Source organism: Bos javanicus, chromosome 4, assembly GCF_032452875.1.
Source record: "Bos javanicus breed banteng chromosome 4, ARS-OSU_banteng_1.0, whole genome shotgun sequence".
NCBI lineage: Eukaryota > Metazoa > Chordata > Mammalia > Artiodactyla > Bovidae > Bos > Bos javanicus.
In genome coordinates, this window is record NC_083871.1 from 105,482,980 (window position 1) to 105,504,277 (window position 21,298).

The 21,298-nt window shown below is 42.7% G+C and overlaps 1 protein-coding gene across 3 annotated transcripts in view; it reads left to right on the forward strand.

The window, feature by feature from the left end:
• Positions 1-20,411, forward strand: part of AGK (acylglycerol kinase) — a 100,795-nt gene extending 80,384 nt beyond the window's left edge. For all 3 annotated transcript variants that reach the window (XM_061414940.1, XM_061414942.1, XM_061414941.1), the window contains 6 exons: positions 169-226; positions 4,766-4,913; positions 5,362-5,456; positions 15,326-15,396; positions 17,572-17,656; positions 18,995-20,411. In XM_061414940.1, coding sequence (XP_061270924.1) covers positions 169-226; positions 4,766-4,913; positions 5,362-5,456; positions 15,326-15,396; positions 17,572-17,656; positions 18,995-19,132 — 595 coding nt within the window. In that variant the 3' untranslated portion in view covers positions 19,133-20,411. The remainder of the gene's footprint in view (positions 1-168; positions 227-4,765; positions 4,914-5,361; positions 5,457-15,325; positions 15,397-17,571; positions 17,657-18,994) is intronic.
• The last annotated feature ends 887 nt before the right edge of the window (positions 20,412-21,298 follow it).

The following is a 21,298-nucleotide window of genomic DNA, read 5'->3' on the forward strand; positions in this document are numbered from 1 at the left end:
AAAAACTTACTGTAATACTTTTTTATGCTAAACCACAATCTCCAAACCTCCAGAGCAGACACTTCTGGTAGAGGTGTAATTCTAATGTATTATCTGTCCTGAATGGTATCTAGCACATTGATAGTTTTCTTAATAGTCTAATCAGATTTTTATCTTGCTCTTTTTCAGGTACTGGTATCTTGGGCCTCTAAAAACCAAAGCAGCCCACTTTTTCAGCACTCTTAAGGTAAATGCAGGCTACAGTATTGACATTTGACCTCTGGTATTTTGTTATTCCTTTGTGATGTGTGTATCTGGAATTTTTAAAAGTTTCTTGCTATAGATGTATATGGCATGCTCCTAAAATGGGGCCTATTTACTTACACACAAATCCAGAAAGCATTCCTGTTCTGATATTTCTCATCTGCCAACTTATTCTCTATTACCAAGCCCATATTTAATTTCATTTTAGTATTTCACTTCCCTTTGTTCATTTACTCTTAACCAAACAAACCTTGAACACAGTGACCTATATCTCATTAATTACTTGCAAATGTGTCTATATTAGTATCGAGAAGCTAACTGAAGATTTGTATCTGAATACGCCATGAAATTAAAAGACACTTACTCCTTGGAAAAAAAGTTATGACCAACCTAGACAGCATATTGAAAAGCAGAGATATAACTTTGCCAATAAAGGTCCATCTAGTCAAGGCTATGGTTTTTCCTGTGGTCATGTATGGATGTGAGAGTTGGACTGTGAAGAAAGCTGAGCGCCAAAGAACTGATGCTTTTGAACTGTGGTGTTGGAGAAGACTCTTGAGAGTCCCTTGGACTGCAAGGAGATCCAACCAGTCCATTCTAAAGGAGATCAGCCCTGGGTGTTCTTTGGAAGGAATGATGCTAAAGCTGAAACTCCAGTACTTTGGCCACCTCATGTGAAGAATTGACTCATTGGAAAAGACTCTGATGCTGGGAGGGATTATGGGCAGGAGAAGAAGGGGATGACAGAGGATAAGATGGCTGGATGGCATCACTGACTCAATGGACGTCAGTTTGAGTGAACTCCGGGAGATGGTGATGGACAGGGAGGCCTGGCGTGCTGCAATTCATGGGATCGCAAAGAGTCGGACATGACTGAATGACTGAACTGAAATATAGTAGGCTTCAAACAATGCTCTGTGCTTCAAACCATGCTTAACTAGCCAAATATGTGTAGAGGTTGCTGCATTAGACAGTACAAGTATGAGACCATTGCCATCATAAGAGAAAGGTCTATCAGGCTATGCTGTTATAGGCTATACAATGAAAAATATTGGCATAGAGAAAAACTCAACAGTGTATGTTAATGAAAATGCTAATAGAAGAGGCACAGTTACCTTGTACTACGTACCATGTTGAGCTTTTATGCACATGAAAGTAGTATATTTACAGTTTGAATCTGAAAATTGGCAGATGAAGTTTCAATGTAGTAAAGAGTTTGGTTCTATGTAATGTTAACATTCAGAGTATCGAATGGGTTTGAAATTAAAGAAGTAATGTATGTCCATTGCAAAACATTTATAAAATATAGCTCCCTTTACCCGGAGCTATCCAGTTATTCATTAACAAAGCCATTAAAGTACTAGGGGTAACCAATCTATGTGATTACTAAAATGAACTTGGAGTGCTGGGGAGCAAGGACTTTCTATGCTTAAGGTGAACTGTGTGAGTAAAATGCATGACTGCTGTTGCTTGGAGGAATAATTTCATTGGTGAAATATTCAGGAAGAAATAGAGTAGCTCCGTATTTAAGTTGTAGAATCTGGGACCATATAAACTGTTTCTATCATTTCAACAGCAGACAGTGATTGCGTACCTATTGGGTGGCAAGCCCTGCTGTATAATTGGACTACTGGGTCAAATAAGACAGGTCTTGTGCCCTCAAGAAGTGTTCACGTGCCAGGAGTGAGGGCCTGGTAAATCAGCAGTTTGGCAAGTGCTAGGAGAGAAACAGGAAAGAATAAGATGGAAGCACAGAGGAGGAGCATTTACCTCTGACTGAAGGTCAGTAGAGTCAGCCCAGAGAAGGTGACACTTCAGCCAAATTTTGAAAAATATACTAAAGGGCATTCCAAGTGCAGGGGTCAGGATGTGTGGAGGCACAGAGGTGTCACATGGTCTTTAATTATGGCCAGTGTGGAGTGGCTTGCGGGCTGACTGCAGGTTTTGACGTGGGATCTGACCTTTATCATGAAAGCACTGGAGGGTCACTGGATCTTAAGCAGGGGAATGACAGGAGCAGGCTTTCACTTTGGCAAGGAATTGTTTGGCAGCAGAATGGACGAGAGACTGGACATTGGTAGTAACAGGCAAAGGCATCAGATAGAAGATTGCTAACACGATCCAGGTGAGGAGAGATGAGGTCTCGCCAAGGTGGTAGTAGTGAACCTTGACCCCAGAGCATTGACTCAAGAGGCACAATCCTCGACAGTCAGCAGGAGCAGGGCGTAGTCCCAGGTCTCTGGCTCGAGGGGCTAGAGTTTGGTAACTAGAGTTTTCCGTGAATGCTGATAATATCAGAGTTGGATCACATTCGTGAAGAAAGGTGAAATTCTCAGTTTGGCGCGTATCGAGTTTAACATTACCAGTGGTACAGACCAGTCAAGTCATACAATTATGACTTAGATCTAGAATTCAGAGATATCTGGGCTGAAGAAATAGATTTAAATGTCGTAAGTGTATGAGTGGCATTGAGCTATGGGTTTGTTGAAGTTACTGTTGAGAATAGGTGGGCAGGAGTAACCCATCATTTTAAAGAGCCCGAAATGATGCCCAGAAAATCCAGAGAGAGACTCTGGGAGGAAGTACTGACATAGAAGCCAATGAAAGAGAGAACTTCCAGAAGAGAGCGAGGTTTTAAGAAGCAGCATCAAAGAGCAAAATAAAGAGAGGAAAGTAAGGATCCATTGACTCTGGCAACCCCTGCAGGTTTGGTAACGTGTTAGGTGGAGGGGCCGAAGCCAAATTGAAGAAAGTTCAGGAGTAAACCGGAGGTAAAAACTGGAGGCAGCAGAGCCACTCCTTTAAGAAACTTGACTTTGAAGGAGAGGAGATTAAAAACAGCAGAAGGTACTGAGAAATACAGGTCAGTGGAGCACTCTGGGTTCTTTGTTTTGTTTTTTTAATTAGAGAGCTGTTCATGTGTTTTCTCCCTGAAGCAAAAGTAAAAGCGAATGGGAGGAGAGGAAAGGGCACCAAAAACATGACTGATTTGGCCAAGTCCGTGAGCAAGAGAAAGGGAGTGGATCAGAGCCCTGGACTAGCCTCGGACAGGGGCAGGGACACCTTTTTCCTTGAGACAGGGGAGCAATAAAACAGAGGTCCAGATGAAAACACATTTATAAAGAGGTGAGGCAGTTCTCTCTGATGTCCTTGTATTCTTTCTGAATGGTAGGAAGCAAGGTGATCTTTTGACAGCAAGGTGGGTGGGGAGTTTGGAAGAAGGATGAAAATAGGAAGGTTTAGAAAGATTATCAAGTGACGTAAAAGACCTTAGACCAAGAGCTTGTGGTGACGTGGGTATGCTCACTTGGGCGGTGTTTTCCCTGTGTCAGTACTCAGCAGGAGGCCTCATCTCCCCCTCTGATAATACTGAGCCACGATGTAGAAGTACAGACACCAAGTGACAGATTGATCGAGAACTGAGGCTTTTCAGGGTACATGTTAGAGAAGGAAGACACGAGGGCCGAAAGCCATAGAAGAATGATGTAAAATCCACTGTTCACCTGGTTGGTGCTGAGGACAGCTGGAGAGGCCAGGAGCTGGGACTCTCTGAGAGCCCGGTGTGGTTAAAGTCTTCAGGGGCCCCCAGTTCATAGCCCTCTCTTCCTCCTCTGTCTTTGAACCAAGTTATGAAAACAAAATGCAGAAACAAAGCAGATGGAAATTGACATACCGGCTTTATCAACGTCAGCAGGCGTGAAGGACACAGTGTAGATACGTGGTCACAATCTGATTTCCTCATGGTCCAAATTGAATTTCTCCACTTAAAAGACCTCCATCAGGACAGAGGCTGCTAAGTAAGCCCACTGCATGAGGAATCAATGGATGTGTGATTCCGCAGGACTCTGATCACTTACAGAGAAGGAAGAGAAGAGGTTGGGTCTTTCTGGACTTGGGAGGAGTAAGAGATGGAGTGAGAGAAGTCAGAGTTAATTGTTACTGTTTTGTAATTCACCACGTGGAAACTTGAGAACAGGGGAGTGGTTCACCCTGAGGGCACTGAGCACAAAAATATCAACTGGAAGAATAAGGGTAGTGATTAGATAATGGGATACGAGGGCTTTAGACTTCTAAGATGGAGTAGTTCTGGGTACTGATAAGGACAAGGATGTGGCCATGGAAGTGGGTTGCTATGTAGGTTGGAGGCAATGTCAAGGGCTGAGAGGTTAGGGTATTATTTTAGTAATCCTTGAGGACACTGATGAGACCCAAGATGGTACTGGACTCAGGATGCCAGGAAGACGACAGATCTGGAGTGTGAGAATGATGGCCTTTGAAGCGGGAACAAGAAGCCTTGGGCTGGATTTCGAGGCCAGACCAGTGTGGCCTCTGAGTGGAACATGCTTTCCAAAGTAAAGGAAGTATGTGATGCAACTAGATTTCATCAGTCTCATGTGTGTGTCACCATCTCTAAATGAATGATAAATTTCTTATGGTGTGATTCTATGCTGGTTCATATTGAGAAGCTCCAAGAGTTTGTAATTGTGTTGCATGATAAACATTTTTTTCCCTTCATTGAAAGGAGTGGCCTCAGACTCATCAAGCCTTGATCTCGTACACGGGACCTACAGAGAGACCTCCCAGTGGAGCAGAAGAGACCCCGCCCCGGCCCTCCTTGTATAGGAGAATATTACGGAGGCTCGCGTCCTACTGGGCACAACCGCAGGGAGGTGAGGAGCCTGGGGACTGGAGGTTGGAAAGTCCTGGGCAGCTCAGGACTGCCTGAGGCAGACCCCACACCAGTGTCAGACCCTCCCAGAGTTGGGGAAGCCTGAACTCAGCCCTCGATGTGCACAGCGCAGGCCCAGACCAGCAGCAGCAAGGTCCCAAGAATGGGAACAACAGCCTGTGTCATTCCTGACTCCCAGCAACTCCCTCTTTCTCTTGCCAGCCTTTATGTTACTATAGCTGCTTTTGTTGGGTTGTCTCAGGCCTAGAGATTCCATTTTGAACCTGGCTCTTTATCCCATGTATAAAAAGTATGAGATAAAGAAAATTAAGCCTGGGAGTCCACAGATGGCCTTGGGAAGCCATCTGAGCCGCTGGCAGCTGGCCGCGGGTGGCAGTGCTGAAATATTCGTGGGAGATAACTGACTTGTATTGGATGCATTCACACAGCCCTGCAAGAGGTGAACCCAGAGGTCTGGAAGGAAGTGCAGTTGTCCGCCCTTGAGCTGTCCATCACAACCCGGAACAGTCAGCTTGACCTGGCAGTAAGTGTGCTTTTTTTTTTTTAATTAGAAAAGCATTTCGGAAAAGTGACAAAGGCTACAAAGGCTGCACACTCTTCTAGTAACTTAGTGTTTTTATTTTTACCCTGTGGGGAGAGAGAGGGTCAGGAACAAGAGGATGTGCGATCCCTTTGAGGAATAACAGCATGAGAAGAAACCGCTGAGTGAAGTGCCTAAAAGCTTATGGGGCTCTGGTCAAGCATCTGTCACCAAGCTTTGTGCCTTGAGAGAACTGAGGGCAAAGGGCCTTTAGCAGTGGAGTTAGTCTACTCCTGTTATAGGAATCACAAGTTGCAGAACTTTTACTTGAGTAAACATCTATTATTTTTGTGACTGTATTAAATATATAGATTTAGATCTCCAGGGAAGAAAACTATATATATATATACACACACACACACAAATATCTGTATTTACATATTTTGAGTCCAATCTATTGACATGGATTGTCCAATATAATAGCCACTAGTCACAGGTAGCTGTTTAAATTAATTACAAAATAAAATTTAAAACTCATTTCTCCTGCTATGTGTCACGTGCCATATGTGGCTAGTAGCTACCATATTGAAAAGCACAAATATAAAATATTTCTACAGTGCAGAGAGTTCTCCTGGAGAGTGCTGATATGGACAACAACGCTAAAAAATATTCTGAAATAAATCAGAGGTTAGCAAACTGGTCTGCTACCTGTTTTACTACAGCCTGCAAGCCAGGAATTGATTTTAAGTTTTTAAATGGTTGGAATAAAGTCAAAAAAGGAATTATATTTTGTGATAGGTGAAAAGTTATACGAACTCAAGTTTCAACATCCATAAGTAAAGTTTTACTGGAACAGAGCTGTGTTCATCCATATCCGTGTTGTCTGTGGCCATTCTTGTGCTGCAGTGGCAGAGCTGAGTCATTGTGACAGAGACTGAATGGCCCAAAAGCCTAAAACATTTACTCTCTGACCATCCACAGTAAAGGTTTACTGACCCCTGGTCTAGAGGAAACCTTAGTAGTTTATGTTAATGAAGATGCCGGCAGGAAGGTTATTCTTAACCATGGACCAATACTATGTTTAGCTTTTAAGTAAATCAAAGTAGTATGTTCACCATTGACCTGGTCAGTCTGAAAACTGGCACATGGAATTGAATGTATGGATGTAGTATGGTGAGTAAGGGAGAGAGGTGCAGTGGGAAGCTTGATTCCAGTATTAATATTCAGAGTGTAAAACTAATGCATGTCTGTTGTATAACATTTGGACCACATAGCTCTTTTCACTTTCTAAATTGATTCCAGTTGGATTAAAAGGTTAAATGTAAAAAAAACCAAAATTATGAAAGTACTAGAGTGAAATCTTAAGTGATTATCAATATAAACTTGGGAGGACAAGACTAAACTGCCACCTGAGGCAAAAGTCATATTGACACATTTGTGTACTTCTAATAAAAAATAAACAAAAATTTTTGTGAAAATTGGGAAAAATATTAGGATATGATAGACCCAGAATTCATAGCTTTCCTTTATACTAAACTGTTATACTAATCAATAAGAGATGGACAAAGGATTCATATAAACAACAGGCAGAGGACAAAAATAGAAATTCACAGAGGAAGTAAACATAAAAAATCACTGGTATTTACTACATGAGAAGCACTGTGTAAAAGAGAATTGTACATAGTGTCAGCGCATGTACTCATCATAACTGCACTATCAGGTGGATATAATGTCTATCTTAATTTCACAAGTAAAGAAAAAAATGCTTAATGTCAAAGAAATACAAATTAAAATCATAAATATTGAATGGCCATAAATTAAAAATCATGCTAGTTTCCAGTGTGGGCGGGGAAATGGGCTGTCAGGTATTACTGGAGGGAAGAGGGCTTGAAACACCCTTTCTCCACGGCATTGTGGCAGTATATATGAAGCAGCTGAAATACAAGCACACCACTGGCCCTGTTAGCATATTTCTAAAAATGTATCCATCAAAAATAATCAGATGATGTATAAAGACAAGACAATCCCTTATTTCTTACATAATGGGATTCTGGAAATGTTGGTGGCAGTGAATGTATTAAGGTTAAAAAATACTCTTAAAAAGAAAGATAAGATTTCTAATTATGCATTTCCTTTATTCCCAGTCTCTGATGATATGTATTTCCAGTGTTTTGTTCGTGTTCTTTAACCTTGTTCTTTGCTCTGATGATTGAATACCAGTGAATGGATCGAGTTCAGCAAGCAGGTGATTGTGGCTCGAGATTAGCTGCATTCAGAATGCCGAAAGCTTTTTATCTTTGTGCCAATTATAAAAGTATATGATCCTGTGCTGCTTATCACTGGCAGCAGTGCATTCATTTTCTTTTATTCCAAAACCTTTTTGTCAAAATAAAAGCTAATGCAATAAAATATTCAAAGACAATAAAGCTGCCATGTAGTAGCTCAAAATGTTCATTTATCATTTAAAAAGAAAAAGTCCATTCAGAGTCTGAAAGAAGCTTTAGGGGTGTAGAATGTTTGAAAATTACGATCTTTTGCAGAGCTATGTTCACTGTATTTATCATTGCAAAATACATGAAACAAAACTAATCAGGCAACTGATTAAATAGATTTTGATGTGTTTAGTTGCTCAGTCATGTCCAACTCTGTGCTACCCCGTGGATTATAGCCCCCAGGCTCCTCTGTCCATGGAATTTGAATACTGGAGTGGGTTACTACTTGCTACTCCAATAGATTTTGGTACGTGTATTTAAATGTATTTAAAAGTTTCTCTACCAGCATGGAAAGATGTTCGTTGTATATTTAAATGAAAAACCAGGTAATATGATTTGCATCAAATGATTCCATATATATGTTAAAAAGAAATACTCCCACTTCTAATTGAATTTTGTGAATGATAGAGTTCAGTTCAGTTCAGTTGCTCAGTCGTGTCTGACTCTTTGCGACCCTATGAACCGTAGCACGCCAGGCCTCCCTGTCCATCACCAACTCCTGGAGTCCACCCAAACCCATGTCCATCGAGTCGGTGATGCCATCCAACCATCTCATCCTCTGTCGTCTCCTTCTCCTCCTGCCCTCAATCACTCCCAGCATCAGAGTCTTTTCAAATGAGTTAGCTCTTCACATCAGGTGGCCAAAGTATTGGAGTTTCAGCTTCAACATCAGTCTTTCCAATGAACACCTAGGACTGATCTCCTTTAGGATGGAGTGGTTGGATCTCCTTGCAGTTCAAGGGACTCTCAAGAGTCTTCTCCAACGCCTCAGTTCAAAAGCATCAATTCTTCGGTGCTCAGCTTTCTTTATAGTCCAGCTCTCACATCCATACATGACCACTGGAAAAACCATAGCCTTGACTAGAGGGACCTTTCTTAGCAAAGTAATGTCTCTGCTTTTTAATATGCTGTCTACATTGGTCATAACTTTCCTTCCAAGAAGTAAGCATCTTTTAATTTCATGGCTGCAGTCACCATCTGCAGTGATTTTGGAGCCCAGAAAAATGAAGTCAGCCACTGTTTCTACTGTTTCCCCATCTATTTGCCATGAAGTGATGGGACCAGATGCCATGATCTTAAGTTTTCTGAATGTTGAGCTTTAAGCCAACTTTTTCACTCTCCTCTTTCACTTTCATCAAGAGGCTTTTTAGTTCCTCTTCACTTTCTGCCATAAGGGTGGTGTCATCTGCATATCTGAGGTTATTGATATTTCTCCCGGCAATCTTGATTCCAGCTTGTGCTTCTTCCAGCCCAGCGTTTCTCATGATGTACTCTGCATATAAGTTAAATAAACAGGGTGACAATATACAGCCTTGACATACTCCTTTTCCTATTTGGAACCAGTCTGTTGTTCCATGTCCAGTTCTCACTGTTGCTTCCTGACCTGCATACAGGTTTCTCAAGAGGCAGGTCAGGTGATCTGGTATTCCCATCTCTTTCAGAGTTTTCCACAGTTTATTGTGATCCACATAGTCAAAGGCTTTAGCATAGTCAATAAAGCAGAAATAGATGTTTTTCTGGAACTCTCTTGCTTTTTCGATGATCCAGTGGATGTTGGCAATTTGATCTCTGGTTCCTCTGCCTTTTCTAAATCCAGCATGAACATCAGGAAGTTCACGGTTCACATATTGCTGAAGCCTGGCTTGGAGAATTTTAAGCATTACTTTACTAGTGTGTGAGATGAGTTCAATTGTGTGGTAGTTTGAGCATTCTTTGGCATTGCCTTTCTTCTGGATTGGAATGAAAACTGACCTTTTCCAGTCCTGTGGCCACTGCTGAGTTTTCCAAATTTGCTGGCATTTTGAGTGCAGCACTTGCACAGTGTCATCTTTCAGTATTTGAAATAGCTTAACTGGAATTCCATCACCTCCACTAGCTTTGTTTGTAGTGATGCTTCCTAAGGTCCACTTGACTTCACATTCCAGGATGTCTGGCTCTAGGTGAGTGATCACACCATCGTGATTATCTGGGTCGTGAAGATCTTTTTTGTACAGTTCTTCTGTGTATTCTTGCCACCTCTTCTTAATATCTTCTGCTTCTGTTAGGTCCATACCATTTCTGTCCTTTATCGAGCCCTTCTTTGCATGAAATGTTCCCTTGGTATCTCTAATTTTCTTGAAGAGATCTCTAGTCTTTCTCATTCTGTTGTTTTCCTCTATTTCTTTGCATTGGTCGCTGAGGAGGGCTTTCTTTTTTCTCCTTGCTATTCTGTGGAACTCTGCATTCAGATGGCTATATCTTTGCTTTTCTCCTTTGCTTTTCACTTCCTTTCTTTTCACAGGTATTTGTAAGGCCTCCTCAGACAGCTGTTTTGCTTTTTTGCATTTCTTTTTCTTGGGGATGGTCTTGATTCCTGTCTCCTGTACAATGTCACAAACCTCCGTCCATAGTTCATCAGGCACTCTGTCTATCAGATCTAGTCCCTTAAATCTATTTCTCACTTCCACTGTATAGTCATACAGTGGTTTAGTCGTCTGGTGGTTTTCTCCACTTTCTTCAATTTCAGTCTGAATTTGGCAATAAGGAGTTCATGATCTGAGCCACAGTCAGCTCCCGGTCTTGTTTTTGCTGACTGTATAGAGCTTCTCCGTCTTTGGCTGCAAAGAATATAATCAGTCTAATTTCAGTGTCGACCATCTGGTGATGTCCATGTGTAGAGTCTTCTCTTATGTTGTTGGAAGAGGGTATTTGCTATGACTAGTGCGTTCTCTGGAGAAGGCAGTGGCACCCCACTCCAGTACTCTTGCCTGGAAAATCCCATGGATGGAGGAGCCTAGTAGGCTGCAGTCCATGGGGTCGCTAAGAGTCGGGCACGACTGAGCGACTTCACCTTCACTTTTCACTTTCATGCATTGTAGAAGGAAATGGCAACCCACTCCTGTATTCTTGCCTGGAGAATCCGAGGGATGGGGGAGCCCGGTGGGCTGCCATCTATGGGGTCACACAGAGTCGGGCACGACTGAAGTGACTTAGCAGCAGTGTGTTCTCTTGGCAGAACTCTATTAGCCTTTGCCCTGCTTCATTCTGTACTCCAAGGCCAAATTTGCCTGTTACTCCAGGTGTTTCTTGACTTCCTACTTTTGCATTCCAGTCCCCTATAATGAAAAGGACATCTTTTTTGGGTATTCGCTGTAGAAGATCTTATAGGTCTTCATAGAACTGTTCAACTTCAGCTTCTTCAGCGTTACTGGTTGGGGCATAGACTTGGATTACCGTGATATTGAATGGTTTGCCTTGGAAATGAACATCAGAGGTAAGGAGCAGCAGCTGCGCTTTGCTGGGGCAGCCATGAAGAGAGACCCCACGTCCAAGGTAAGAGAAACCCAAGTAAGACGGTAGACACTGAGAGAGGGAATCGGAAGGCAGACAGACTGAAACTACAATCACAGACACCTAGCCAATCTGATCACACGGACCACAGCCTTGTCTAACTCATGAAACTAAGCCATGCCATGTGGGGCCACCCAAGACGGCGGGTCACAGTGGAGAGGTCTGACAGAATGTGGCCCACTGGAGAAGGGAATGGCAAACCACTTCAGTATTCTTGCCTTGAGAATCCCATGAACAGTATGAAAAGGCAAAAAGATAAGACACTGAAAGATGTACTCCCCAGGTCGGTAGGTGCCCAATATGCTACTGGAGATCAATGGAGAAATAACTCCAGAAAGAATGAAGGGATGGAGCCAAAGCAAAAACAACACCCAGTTGTGAATGACCTGGTGATGGAAGCAGGGTTCAATGCTGTAAAGAGCAATATTGCATAGGAACCTGGAATGTTAGGTCCATGAATCAAGGCAAATTGGAAGTGGTCAAGCAGGAGATGACAAGAGTGAACATCAACATTCTAGGAATCAGTGAACAAAGATGGACTGGAATGGGTGAATTTAACTCAGATGACCATTATATCTACTCCTGTGGGCAGGAATCCCTTAGAAGAAATGGAGTAGCCATCATAGTCAACAAAAGAGTCCAAAATGCAGTACTTGGATGCAGTCTCCAAAACAACAGAATGATCTCTGTTCGTTTCCAAGGCAAACCATTCAATGTCACAGTAATGATAGAGGGTGAAGCTCTAATTTTATTTTCCTTCCATATAGAAAGCCAGTTGTCCAAGCATCATTTATTGAAATGTGCCCCACCTCTCCTCCCTCCCACTGATCTGCAGTAAACCTGTCATACATCAAGAATTTGTATACATGGAGGTGTTCCTAAGTCTACTCTGTTGCTTTATTTTTCTGTATTTGTACTAGTACTATGCTTGTCTTAATTATTAGTTTTAGAGTAAGTCCCTCTGTTTTTCTTCTTAAAGGGTTTCTTGGCTATTCTTGGCTCTTTGACTTCAATAAATCTCTTAGAATGTTTAAGTTCTACATAAATATCTGTTATAAAATCGATCAGGATTCCATTGAACCTGTAGATCAGTTCGAGGAGAAATGACATTTTTTACAACATTGACTCTTCTGTCATATAAACATGGCATATCTCTTCATTTATTTAGGCTTTTAATGTCTTTCAGTGAAGTTTTATGATTTTCTTTAACATTTTGTCTTGCTGAGTAGATTCCTGGTTATCTTAATTTTTGACATTGTTGTAAATAGTGTGTTTTAAAATGTCATTTTTTAACTGATTTAGTAGATGGTCATGTAATTGATTTTTTTATATTGATGCTGTACCAGCAACCTACAGTTCTTATCATGTTTATGGATTCCTTTAGATTTTCAATAGGTTCAGTCATGCCAACTGCAAATGGTGCAGTTGATATGATTTTTTTCCTTTCAAATACTTAACCTTATAACCTTTTGCCTTGTCACGTTGGCTAGGACCTCAGTACTGGGTTGAACAGAAGCAGTATTGGCAGGAGTCCTTGTCTCATTCCTAATTTAGAGAAAAAGGCTTTACTGCTTCATTCTTGAATTTGATGGTTTTTTTTTTTTAATAGATAGCCTTTATCAGATTAAGGACGTTCCCTTCCATTCCTATCTTAGTTTGCCAAGAGTTTTTATCATGAGTGGTTATATAATTTTATCAAGTACCTTTTCAGCCACTACTGAGATAAGGCTTTCTCACCGAATCTGTTGTATTACAATACATTGATTTCTACACTTGCACGCTTTACAAAAGTCAAATCCTAGACTCGTATATATATCCACTTACCCCTTTTGATGTCTCATATACATTTCAGTCTTGGCATGTCCTGAGCTCCTCAGCTTCCCTCCCACCCCTTGAAAACCGCCTTATTCTCACTCTTCCTCCAGCGCAGCTGATTGTCACTCCATTCTTCTAGTTGTTCAGGCCAGACATCTTGGATACTCCTTGTCCACACCTGAAACCTCTGGGGAAATCCTAGTGGCCGCGCCTTCTGTTAATGAATATTGCCAGCACGTCACAGTCTCCCCTGCCAACTGTTCCAAGCCAGGGTCGTATTTTAGCCCAATTATTACAATAGGTCCCTAAGTGGTCTCCCTTCCCCTTTCACTCTCCTCTAGACACAGTATCCAGAGATATCCTTAAAAAAACAAAGCACATCATATTTCTCTGCTTAAGACCTTCCAGTGGCTTTTTGCTGCACTCAGCCTAATGGCCAGCTTCCTTGCAGGGCTGTCCAGTGTCTGTCCTCTTTGATTTCTCCTCCTCTTGTCTCCTTTTCCCACTCTGCTCCGGCCGTGCCGGCTCCATGCTGTTGTTTCCCACGTCACACCTGCTCCCACCGAAGGCCCCTGCCCTGCCAGTATCCGTTGTGTGGACTGCACGTCCCTAGACCAGTGGTTCTCAAAGTGTGGGCCTTAGATCAGCAGCAGGAGCATCGCTTGGGACCTTTTAACAAAGAAGGTTCTCGGGACCAACCCCAGATTATTGAACTGTAAGCTCTGAGAATGGGGCCGAGTCTGAATTTAACAGCCACCCTGGTGACAGAAAGCTTGCCCTGGGTTTCCACAGTTGCTGCACCTTCCTCAGGTGTCTGCTTAGAGGTTACCTCGTCAATGAGGCATACCGGACTCCTCTTTAAAAATGCCACCAATATCACCTTTTATCTCACTTTTACAACGTACTCATAATATTTCTAATATACTCTATACCACTTATGCTAATGCACATACTCTCCAGCTTACTATTTTTATACTAGCATACTCTAGCGTACTTCTAATATTTGTGATCACTTATTACTTTATTATGGTTGTGTTTTGTTCATCCCTTCACTGCCTCCGGTAGAATGTAGGTTCCTTGTAGGCAGAAATGTTCGTGTTTCTGGTTCATTGAGGGGACCCTAGCACTTAGAAAAGTTCATGGTACAAAGATGACAATAAGTCGTTTAGTAAGAGGTGACCTTAGAGCAGAGTTATCCCTCTGTGTTTTGTAATTCCTGGTTGAGATGTTAAAGTTGTGCTTTGGTTGAGCCCTTTAATCTTGGGCAAAGGCTGACAGCTTGCAGAGGCCTGGGGATGACCCTGGGGCTATGAATTTTGAACCTTTCCAAAAAGAACAAAATTCTATTTGAAGCAGACCCAGAAGGATTGGGATTGATTTATAGAGGGCCAGATTGTACTGCTCGCTACCAACTGGTAGTAAATTTCAGGGGTGGCCAAAGAACCAAGTCTGTTTTTTTATAGCCACTTCCTTGTAGCTTAGTTCTTCCAGAACATTCTGTGGTTGGGAATGCAGTGTTTTAAAAACATTTGTTGTTGTTTAGTCACTGAGTCACATCCCACTCTTCTTGTGACCCCTTGGACTGTAGCCTGCCAGGTTCCTCTGTCCATGGGATTTCCCAGGCAAGAATACTGGAGAGGGTTGCCATTTGCTCCTTCAAGGGATCTTCCCAACCCAGGGATCACACCCACAACTCCTCCATTAAAAACACTTCCATTCCATGGCATAAATGGATTGCTGCTCTTCAACTCTGGCCACTCACTAAGTTTGCATGTAGAGAGTTAAAAAAAAAATCCAGATACTTCTCCACACTAGGAAACCGATCAAGCTGGTATGGTGTGATGCTGACATACAGTGAGGGTGGAGGCTTGCTGGGAGAGAGGCTTGCCAGGGAGGGGACCCTCGAGACTGTAACAACTGTTATTATCAGCAAGCAACAGAACTTGACCAACCTCCAAACCTGAGTTTTTACCTAGCTTATGTATATAGTAAAAAAAAAAAAAAAAAAAAGCAAGCAAGCAACGGAGATGAATTTTATGGTATGTAAATTATGCTTCAATAAAGGTCTTAATGAAAAAGGAAAGAAGGACTGAAAATATACTCAGGATTAAGTCATTCAAAGTCAAGTCCCTTCTGTAATACACAGCTCCAACCACGAGCCTCCAAGGCTAAGAGGACAACAGGGTCCATAGGCCAAAATTCAGAGCATTAACATTAGTTTTCCTAACTTTTCAGAGCAAAGAAGACTTTATGAACATCTGCATGGAACCCAACACCGTCAGCAAAGGAGACTTCATCACTATAGGGTAAGTGGACTGGGGTTTGTAGGCAGTGAGGCTTTAAGTGGTTTGTGTTTTCAGACTTTACCAATCCGAGCGCCCACAAAGTCCAAGCAGAGATCTCACTGAAGACTTGCGTGGTTTGGGAACCGTAGCACCCTTTTGTTTTTGGGGTTGGCATGCGTAGTGCATGTCTCCTAGTTTGGCCTTCCCCTTGCATTTTGGGAAGATCAGAGTTTGGGAACTGTCTTAGTCTTTTGACTGAAATGACGGGAGTCAGTGTAACATGGTATCCTGGCCAGAATTTTGGCCTCAGGGTCTGAACTACTGGATACAAATCTTGACTTTGCCACTCACTGGCCTCATGATCCTTTACCTTCCCTGAATCCTGGAGTGGAATAACATAATTGCTTCTCTCTCTCAGGGTTGTTTTTGAGTCTCATATGAGGGACTGTGTGGGCAAAGTCTTTTATCAGCGTGAAGTACCATCAGTTACCATTCATGTCAGCTCACCTTGCCTCTTCCCAGGGCATTAATGAAAAGGTATTGAGTACCTTGGACATTTTCCAGACTTTTTTTTCCCTTTTCCACTACAAAATACCCTCCCAAGTCCTGTCTGATTTGTTAAGCTGTACCTCTGCCAGAGTTTTATTGGTTAAGGATGCTCTCAGCCTTCCACCAGACTTCAGAGCGACTGAGAAGGCTGTGTGTTACCATGCCAACTGGAATCTGCTCCATTTTTTCCTGAACTCTGTCTCAGAGCTCCCTCTCGCGCCCGCGTAAGGGTTAGACATTGCTGCTGCAGCGGCCGGGTCTCCATGGCTACCTCAGTCTTTGTGCCAGCACCGGCAGCACAGTGTCTTTGCTCAGTTTGGGTTGTTCTCGCCTTGGGTACCAGTTCTTCAGATGCTGAATAGCTGCTTCGGCAGCCTTTGATTTACTTGCTGTAACTATAGTAAAAGGGAGGAAGGGAAAAGTCTCTTCTCCTAGGAAGGGTCCAGAAGCTACACAGTGTCCCACAAGCCTGTGGGACCAGTATATTCGAATCTCCTTCATAATGCTGACACCCAAAACCAGAAGGAAACACTGATGATATTGCTTAAATTAGACGAAGTCATTATGGTGCACATGGTTGCTGTCATCATCTGCAGCAGCAGCAATAACATAGTTTCCTTTTGGTCTCTACGGGAAGTGAAATCAAGTCAGCTTCCTCTGAGTATCTGATCAGAACACTGTAAAGTTGCTTTAGAAAACCGATGATGTTTAATTGAAAGAATTACTATTGTTAGTTAATGATAAAGTGAAGTGGAAGTCGCTCAGTCGTGTCTGACTCTCTGCAACCCCATGGACTATACAGTCCATGGAATTACTATACAGTCCATGGAATTCTCCAGGCCAGAATACTGGAGTGGGTAGCCTTTCCCTTCTCCAGGGGACCTTCCCAACCCAGGGTTTGAACCCAGGTCTCCTGCATTGCACGTGGATTCTTTACCAGCTGAGCCACCAGGGAAGCCCAAGAATATTGGAGTGGGTAGCCTATTCCTTCTCCAGCAATTAGTGATAAAGATGGACTAATTTTCTTAGATTTAGCTTTTACCCATTTCCCACTGACTCTGACTAGCTGCAGGGTGTATATACATGAGGGTGAGTGTGTATAGAGAGGCTAATAGTTTTATTTCAAAGCCATGTAGTCAAGGTCAAGATGCAGTATTCTAAGTAGACTGTTTATATCAATATGGAGAATCATACAAAAGCTGCTGAGGTTGGTTGTTCATATAAATCCATCCAGTTTAAATTAGAATAAAAAATTTTCTCTTTCAAGTAATAGACTCACAAGAAGTACCAAATATCAAAAGTTTAGTACTTTTTTCTAAAGTATTTCATTTCATTCCAGTTTTTAAACTTGGGATTTTTAAATAGCCCAAGAATTAGGTATACATGGAACTACTTAAAATCAGTTGAGAGAAAAATCAGTCTTCATGCCCAGTTCTCTGCAATAAATAAACCTTCTCAATCTAGAATGTATCTCAATACTAAGCAAGAAGCACTGGGGGAAGAATTATTCACAGAACCCCATGGTTCAAGACACCATGAGTCCATGTACTTGACTTTACCCAAAGACGTGCAGAACTCGCTTTGTCCTGGCAGTCGAATGCAGTTGCCAGCACTGGTTTCCAAGGCTGCTTTTTCCTGTACCGACAGAAGTAAAAGGGTGAGAGACCCCACGCTGCGTGTTGAGGGCACCGAGTGTCTCCAAGCCAGCCGCTGCACTCTGCTGCTTCCAGAGGTGAGCAGGGGTGAGCGGCCCCACGGCTTCCGGTCTTTTCCTCTTGGGTCTTCCTTTCTGTTTTTTCTCCCTCCTTCCTATTAACAGACCGTTCCTTAGGTACCTCATACCTGCTGTGTGCTGTGCCAGGCTCTGGGTTATATTAAGGGAGGCCTGAAAAGATGGCAGAAAAGCCCCTTTGGAGTCACAAGTTTAGAGTTTGGCTCCTGAAGACTTCCAGTGTTGTCAAGCCAAGGTTCTATAAAGTGATCCTTCAGTTTCCTGAGCTTTTATTTTTCTGAATGTAAATTATGTGAATGGCTACTATAACAACCCACAGAATTCTCCAGTTTGCAAATGTTCATGGTGAATTCTAGCTTCACATTTTTAAAAAACGATCTGGAAGCGTTTTCAGGATGGCAGTAAATTTTTCTGTACTGGGAAATGCCAAGCTATGTGGAATAACCTATAAGTGGGGGAAAAAAGTTACTACAGATGGCCTCTGAAGACTTGCATGTTAAACTAAGGTGGTCAAAAAGGACTGTAGGTAAAACAGAAGGTGTCCCCACAGTGGCTGGTACCATAGTTTCAACACAGCAAATGTTGAATTAAACGCATGAGTTATGGAAGGGTTTTCTAGAATTTGTAATATTAATGGTGCTATACCTTAGGTGTAAAGGTAAGCAAGTCCTAAAGAACTTGATTATTATGAAAATAATCAAGTGGCTGTAATGGCTTTCCTAAGAGAACTGGCTGTGTTGCTCACTTTTCATTTGGGCAAGATTAGGGCCGAGAAGCACATACAAATCTTATATTGAATTCCTTAAAGATATGACAGGACCCTGTCTTTCAATAAGCATTTAAAAATGATAACCTTGTTTCACAAATCCCAAAATGCTCTGGGAGGAGGCAGAGGCCACTTAAACCTTTTTCATGGCGGTGAAGTAAGCTGAAAGTCGCTCAGTCGTGTCTGACTCTTTGCAACCCCAAGGACTATACAGTCTACAGAATTACTATACAGTCCATGGAATCCTTTGGGCCAGAATACTGGAGTGGGTAGCCTTTCCCTTCTCCAGGGGATCTTCCCAACCCAGGGATTGAGTCCATGTCTCCAACATTGCAGGCGGATTCTTTACCAACCGAGCTATGAGGGAAGCCCCCCTATTTCCAGAACCAGCCCTGTGTCTGACACAGGCACTGAAATCTCTTTAAAGAACATTAAGCTAAATCCTCAGAGAAGATGCGGTTTTCCCTAACAACCTGCCCAGATGCTCAGAGTGATGACGAATCCCAGCCAGCTGTGGGCACAGCTGTTCTGAGAGTCCTCTTCCCCCACCCCTCCACCCCTCCTCCACACAGGGCACAGGGGGCGCCTTCAGCATCGACAGTGAGGAGTACGAAGCGATGCCCGTGGAGGTGAAGCTGCTCCCCCGGAAACTGCAGTTCTTCTGTGACCCTCGCAAGAGGGAGCAGCTGCTGCAGAGCCCGGCCCAGTGAGCGGGCGGCACGTGGGCGCCCGAGTCTGCACTTTAGGCCACCCCGGGACCAAAAGGGAACCAAGGCCTCCTCTGTCCCCCGCAGTGTTGTCAGAGGACCCCCAAGGGCCGGTTCACGGCAAGTAGCACCCCTCCCACCCCCTAACCCCCGTCCCCCTCTCAGTGCTTCCCAGCTTTGCAGCCAGCTTCCCAGCAGCTTATGCTCGACTCCGCTGTGTTGGCCCGGTCCCTCCTGAAGACCGCTTTTCTAAGACTAGTTCCAGGAAATCCACACCCGCAGTGGCCAGAGAAGGGCTCGACCTCGACAGCGCCCCCTGGTGGGGAGCAGGATCCTCCTTTGCGCTGGTCCTGCGGCCGCCTTGGGGCTCCCAGGGAAGCAAGCCACCTGCTTTCCTGCCACTCTGCCTGTTCGCAGGGCCTTCCACGGGTGCTGCGACTTGGTGAGCTCTGACTCCGCTTCTTTCACTTTACTCTGCCCAAGCGAAAAACAGGGGGAGGTGTGTCCCTCTTCAGCCATGGCTGAAATACTGTCAAATACTCTTCTCTCCCACCTCCCCGCCTCCACCCCGCAGTCCTGCTTCTGAAATGTTGGTTTGCCCGAGAACCACCTAGGGTGCATGTTGAAAACTGACTTAGTTGGGGCCCATCCCGAATCTAGTAACTCGGTTTGGAGGGCGGAGCCCAGGAATCTGCACTTTTTAAAAGGCGGGCCACCCTCCCCAGGGGGTTCTACTAGGAGAGGTACCCCGAACTGAATGGGGCGGTCTTGTAAAGCAGCGGTCCACACACACTGTACGTCCTAAAAGTATTTTGAAAAATCATGTAACCCTTCGCAGTTTTAAGTTGACAGCTAAAATTTTTCATGGGAAGTTAGTTGCCAAAGTACATACTTTCTAGTGTCATGTAAATATTGATATTTTAAACTAAAACTGTTACATCACTCTTTTAAACATTTTCAGTGTAATTGAGATACATAGCAATTTGACACTCATCATCCATTTACAAAAATAAACTAGTAAGTTGTTTAGTCATTGAAAAATGCCGCTTTTTCTTATGTGTGTATTTCCATACCACTTTTTGCAAAGAATGCTATCATAATGTAATGTTTTTGTGCTTGAATTTTTTTTAATTGGAACTGTCTTCTTGCCAACAAAAAATATAAATGGAAATAACATTTTTTAGTTCGTGTCAATTAACTCAAGAGAATAAATGTTATAAATTATTGAAATACAATTGATATTATAAATTTTTGAAAATTAAAAGTTAACATTTTATTAGAATGCTCTTTATCCTGAGTTGATTTATTGAAAAACACTTTTTTTGTTGTTGTTGTTTAACTCAAGTTTTTGTATTTTTATTTTATATAGTAGTAGTGTTGATGACAGTGTTGTTCCAGGTATACAGCAAAGTGATTCAGTTATGCAGATATGTGTATCTATTTTTTTCAATTCTTTTTCCATTAGGTTATTACAGAGTGTTGAGCAGAGTTCCCAACCAACATTAGGTCCTTGTTGGTTTTCTGTTTTAAATATAGCAGTGTGTACATGTTGAGCCCAAACTCCTAATCTATCCTCCCCACCCACCTTGCTGGTAACAGTAAGTACGTTCTTTGGGTCTGTGTTTTGTAAATTAGTTCATTTGTATTTTCTTAAGTTATTTCATATGATATTTGTCTTTGACTTATTTCACTTAGTATGATAATCTCCAGGTCCATCCATGCTGCTGCAAATGGTATTATTTTATTCTTTTTAAGGGGTAATAATTCTCCTGTATGTACCACATCTTCTTTTACCTATTCATCTGTCCATAGACACTTAGGTTGCTTCCATGTCTTGGCTGTGGTAAATAGCACTGCAGTGAACACTTGGCTGCATGTATCCTTTCCAGCCACGTTTTTCTCCAGATATACGGCCAAGAAAGGGATTGTAGAATCATGTGATAACTCAGGTTTCTTAAGGAACCTCCATACTGTTCTCCACAGTGGCTATACCAGTTTACATTCCCACTGGCGGTATAGGAGGGCTCCCTTTTCTCCACACACTCTTCAGCATTTATTATTTGTAGACTTTTTGATGATGGCCATTCTCAGTGGTGTGAGGTGATGTCTCATGACAGTTTTGATTTGCATTTCTATGGACATGGAACAACAGACTGGTTCCAAATAGGA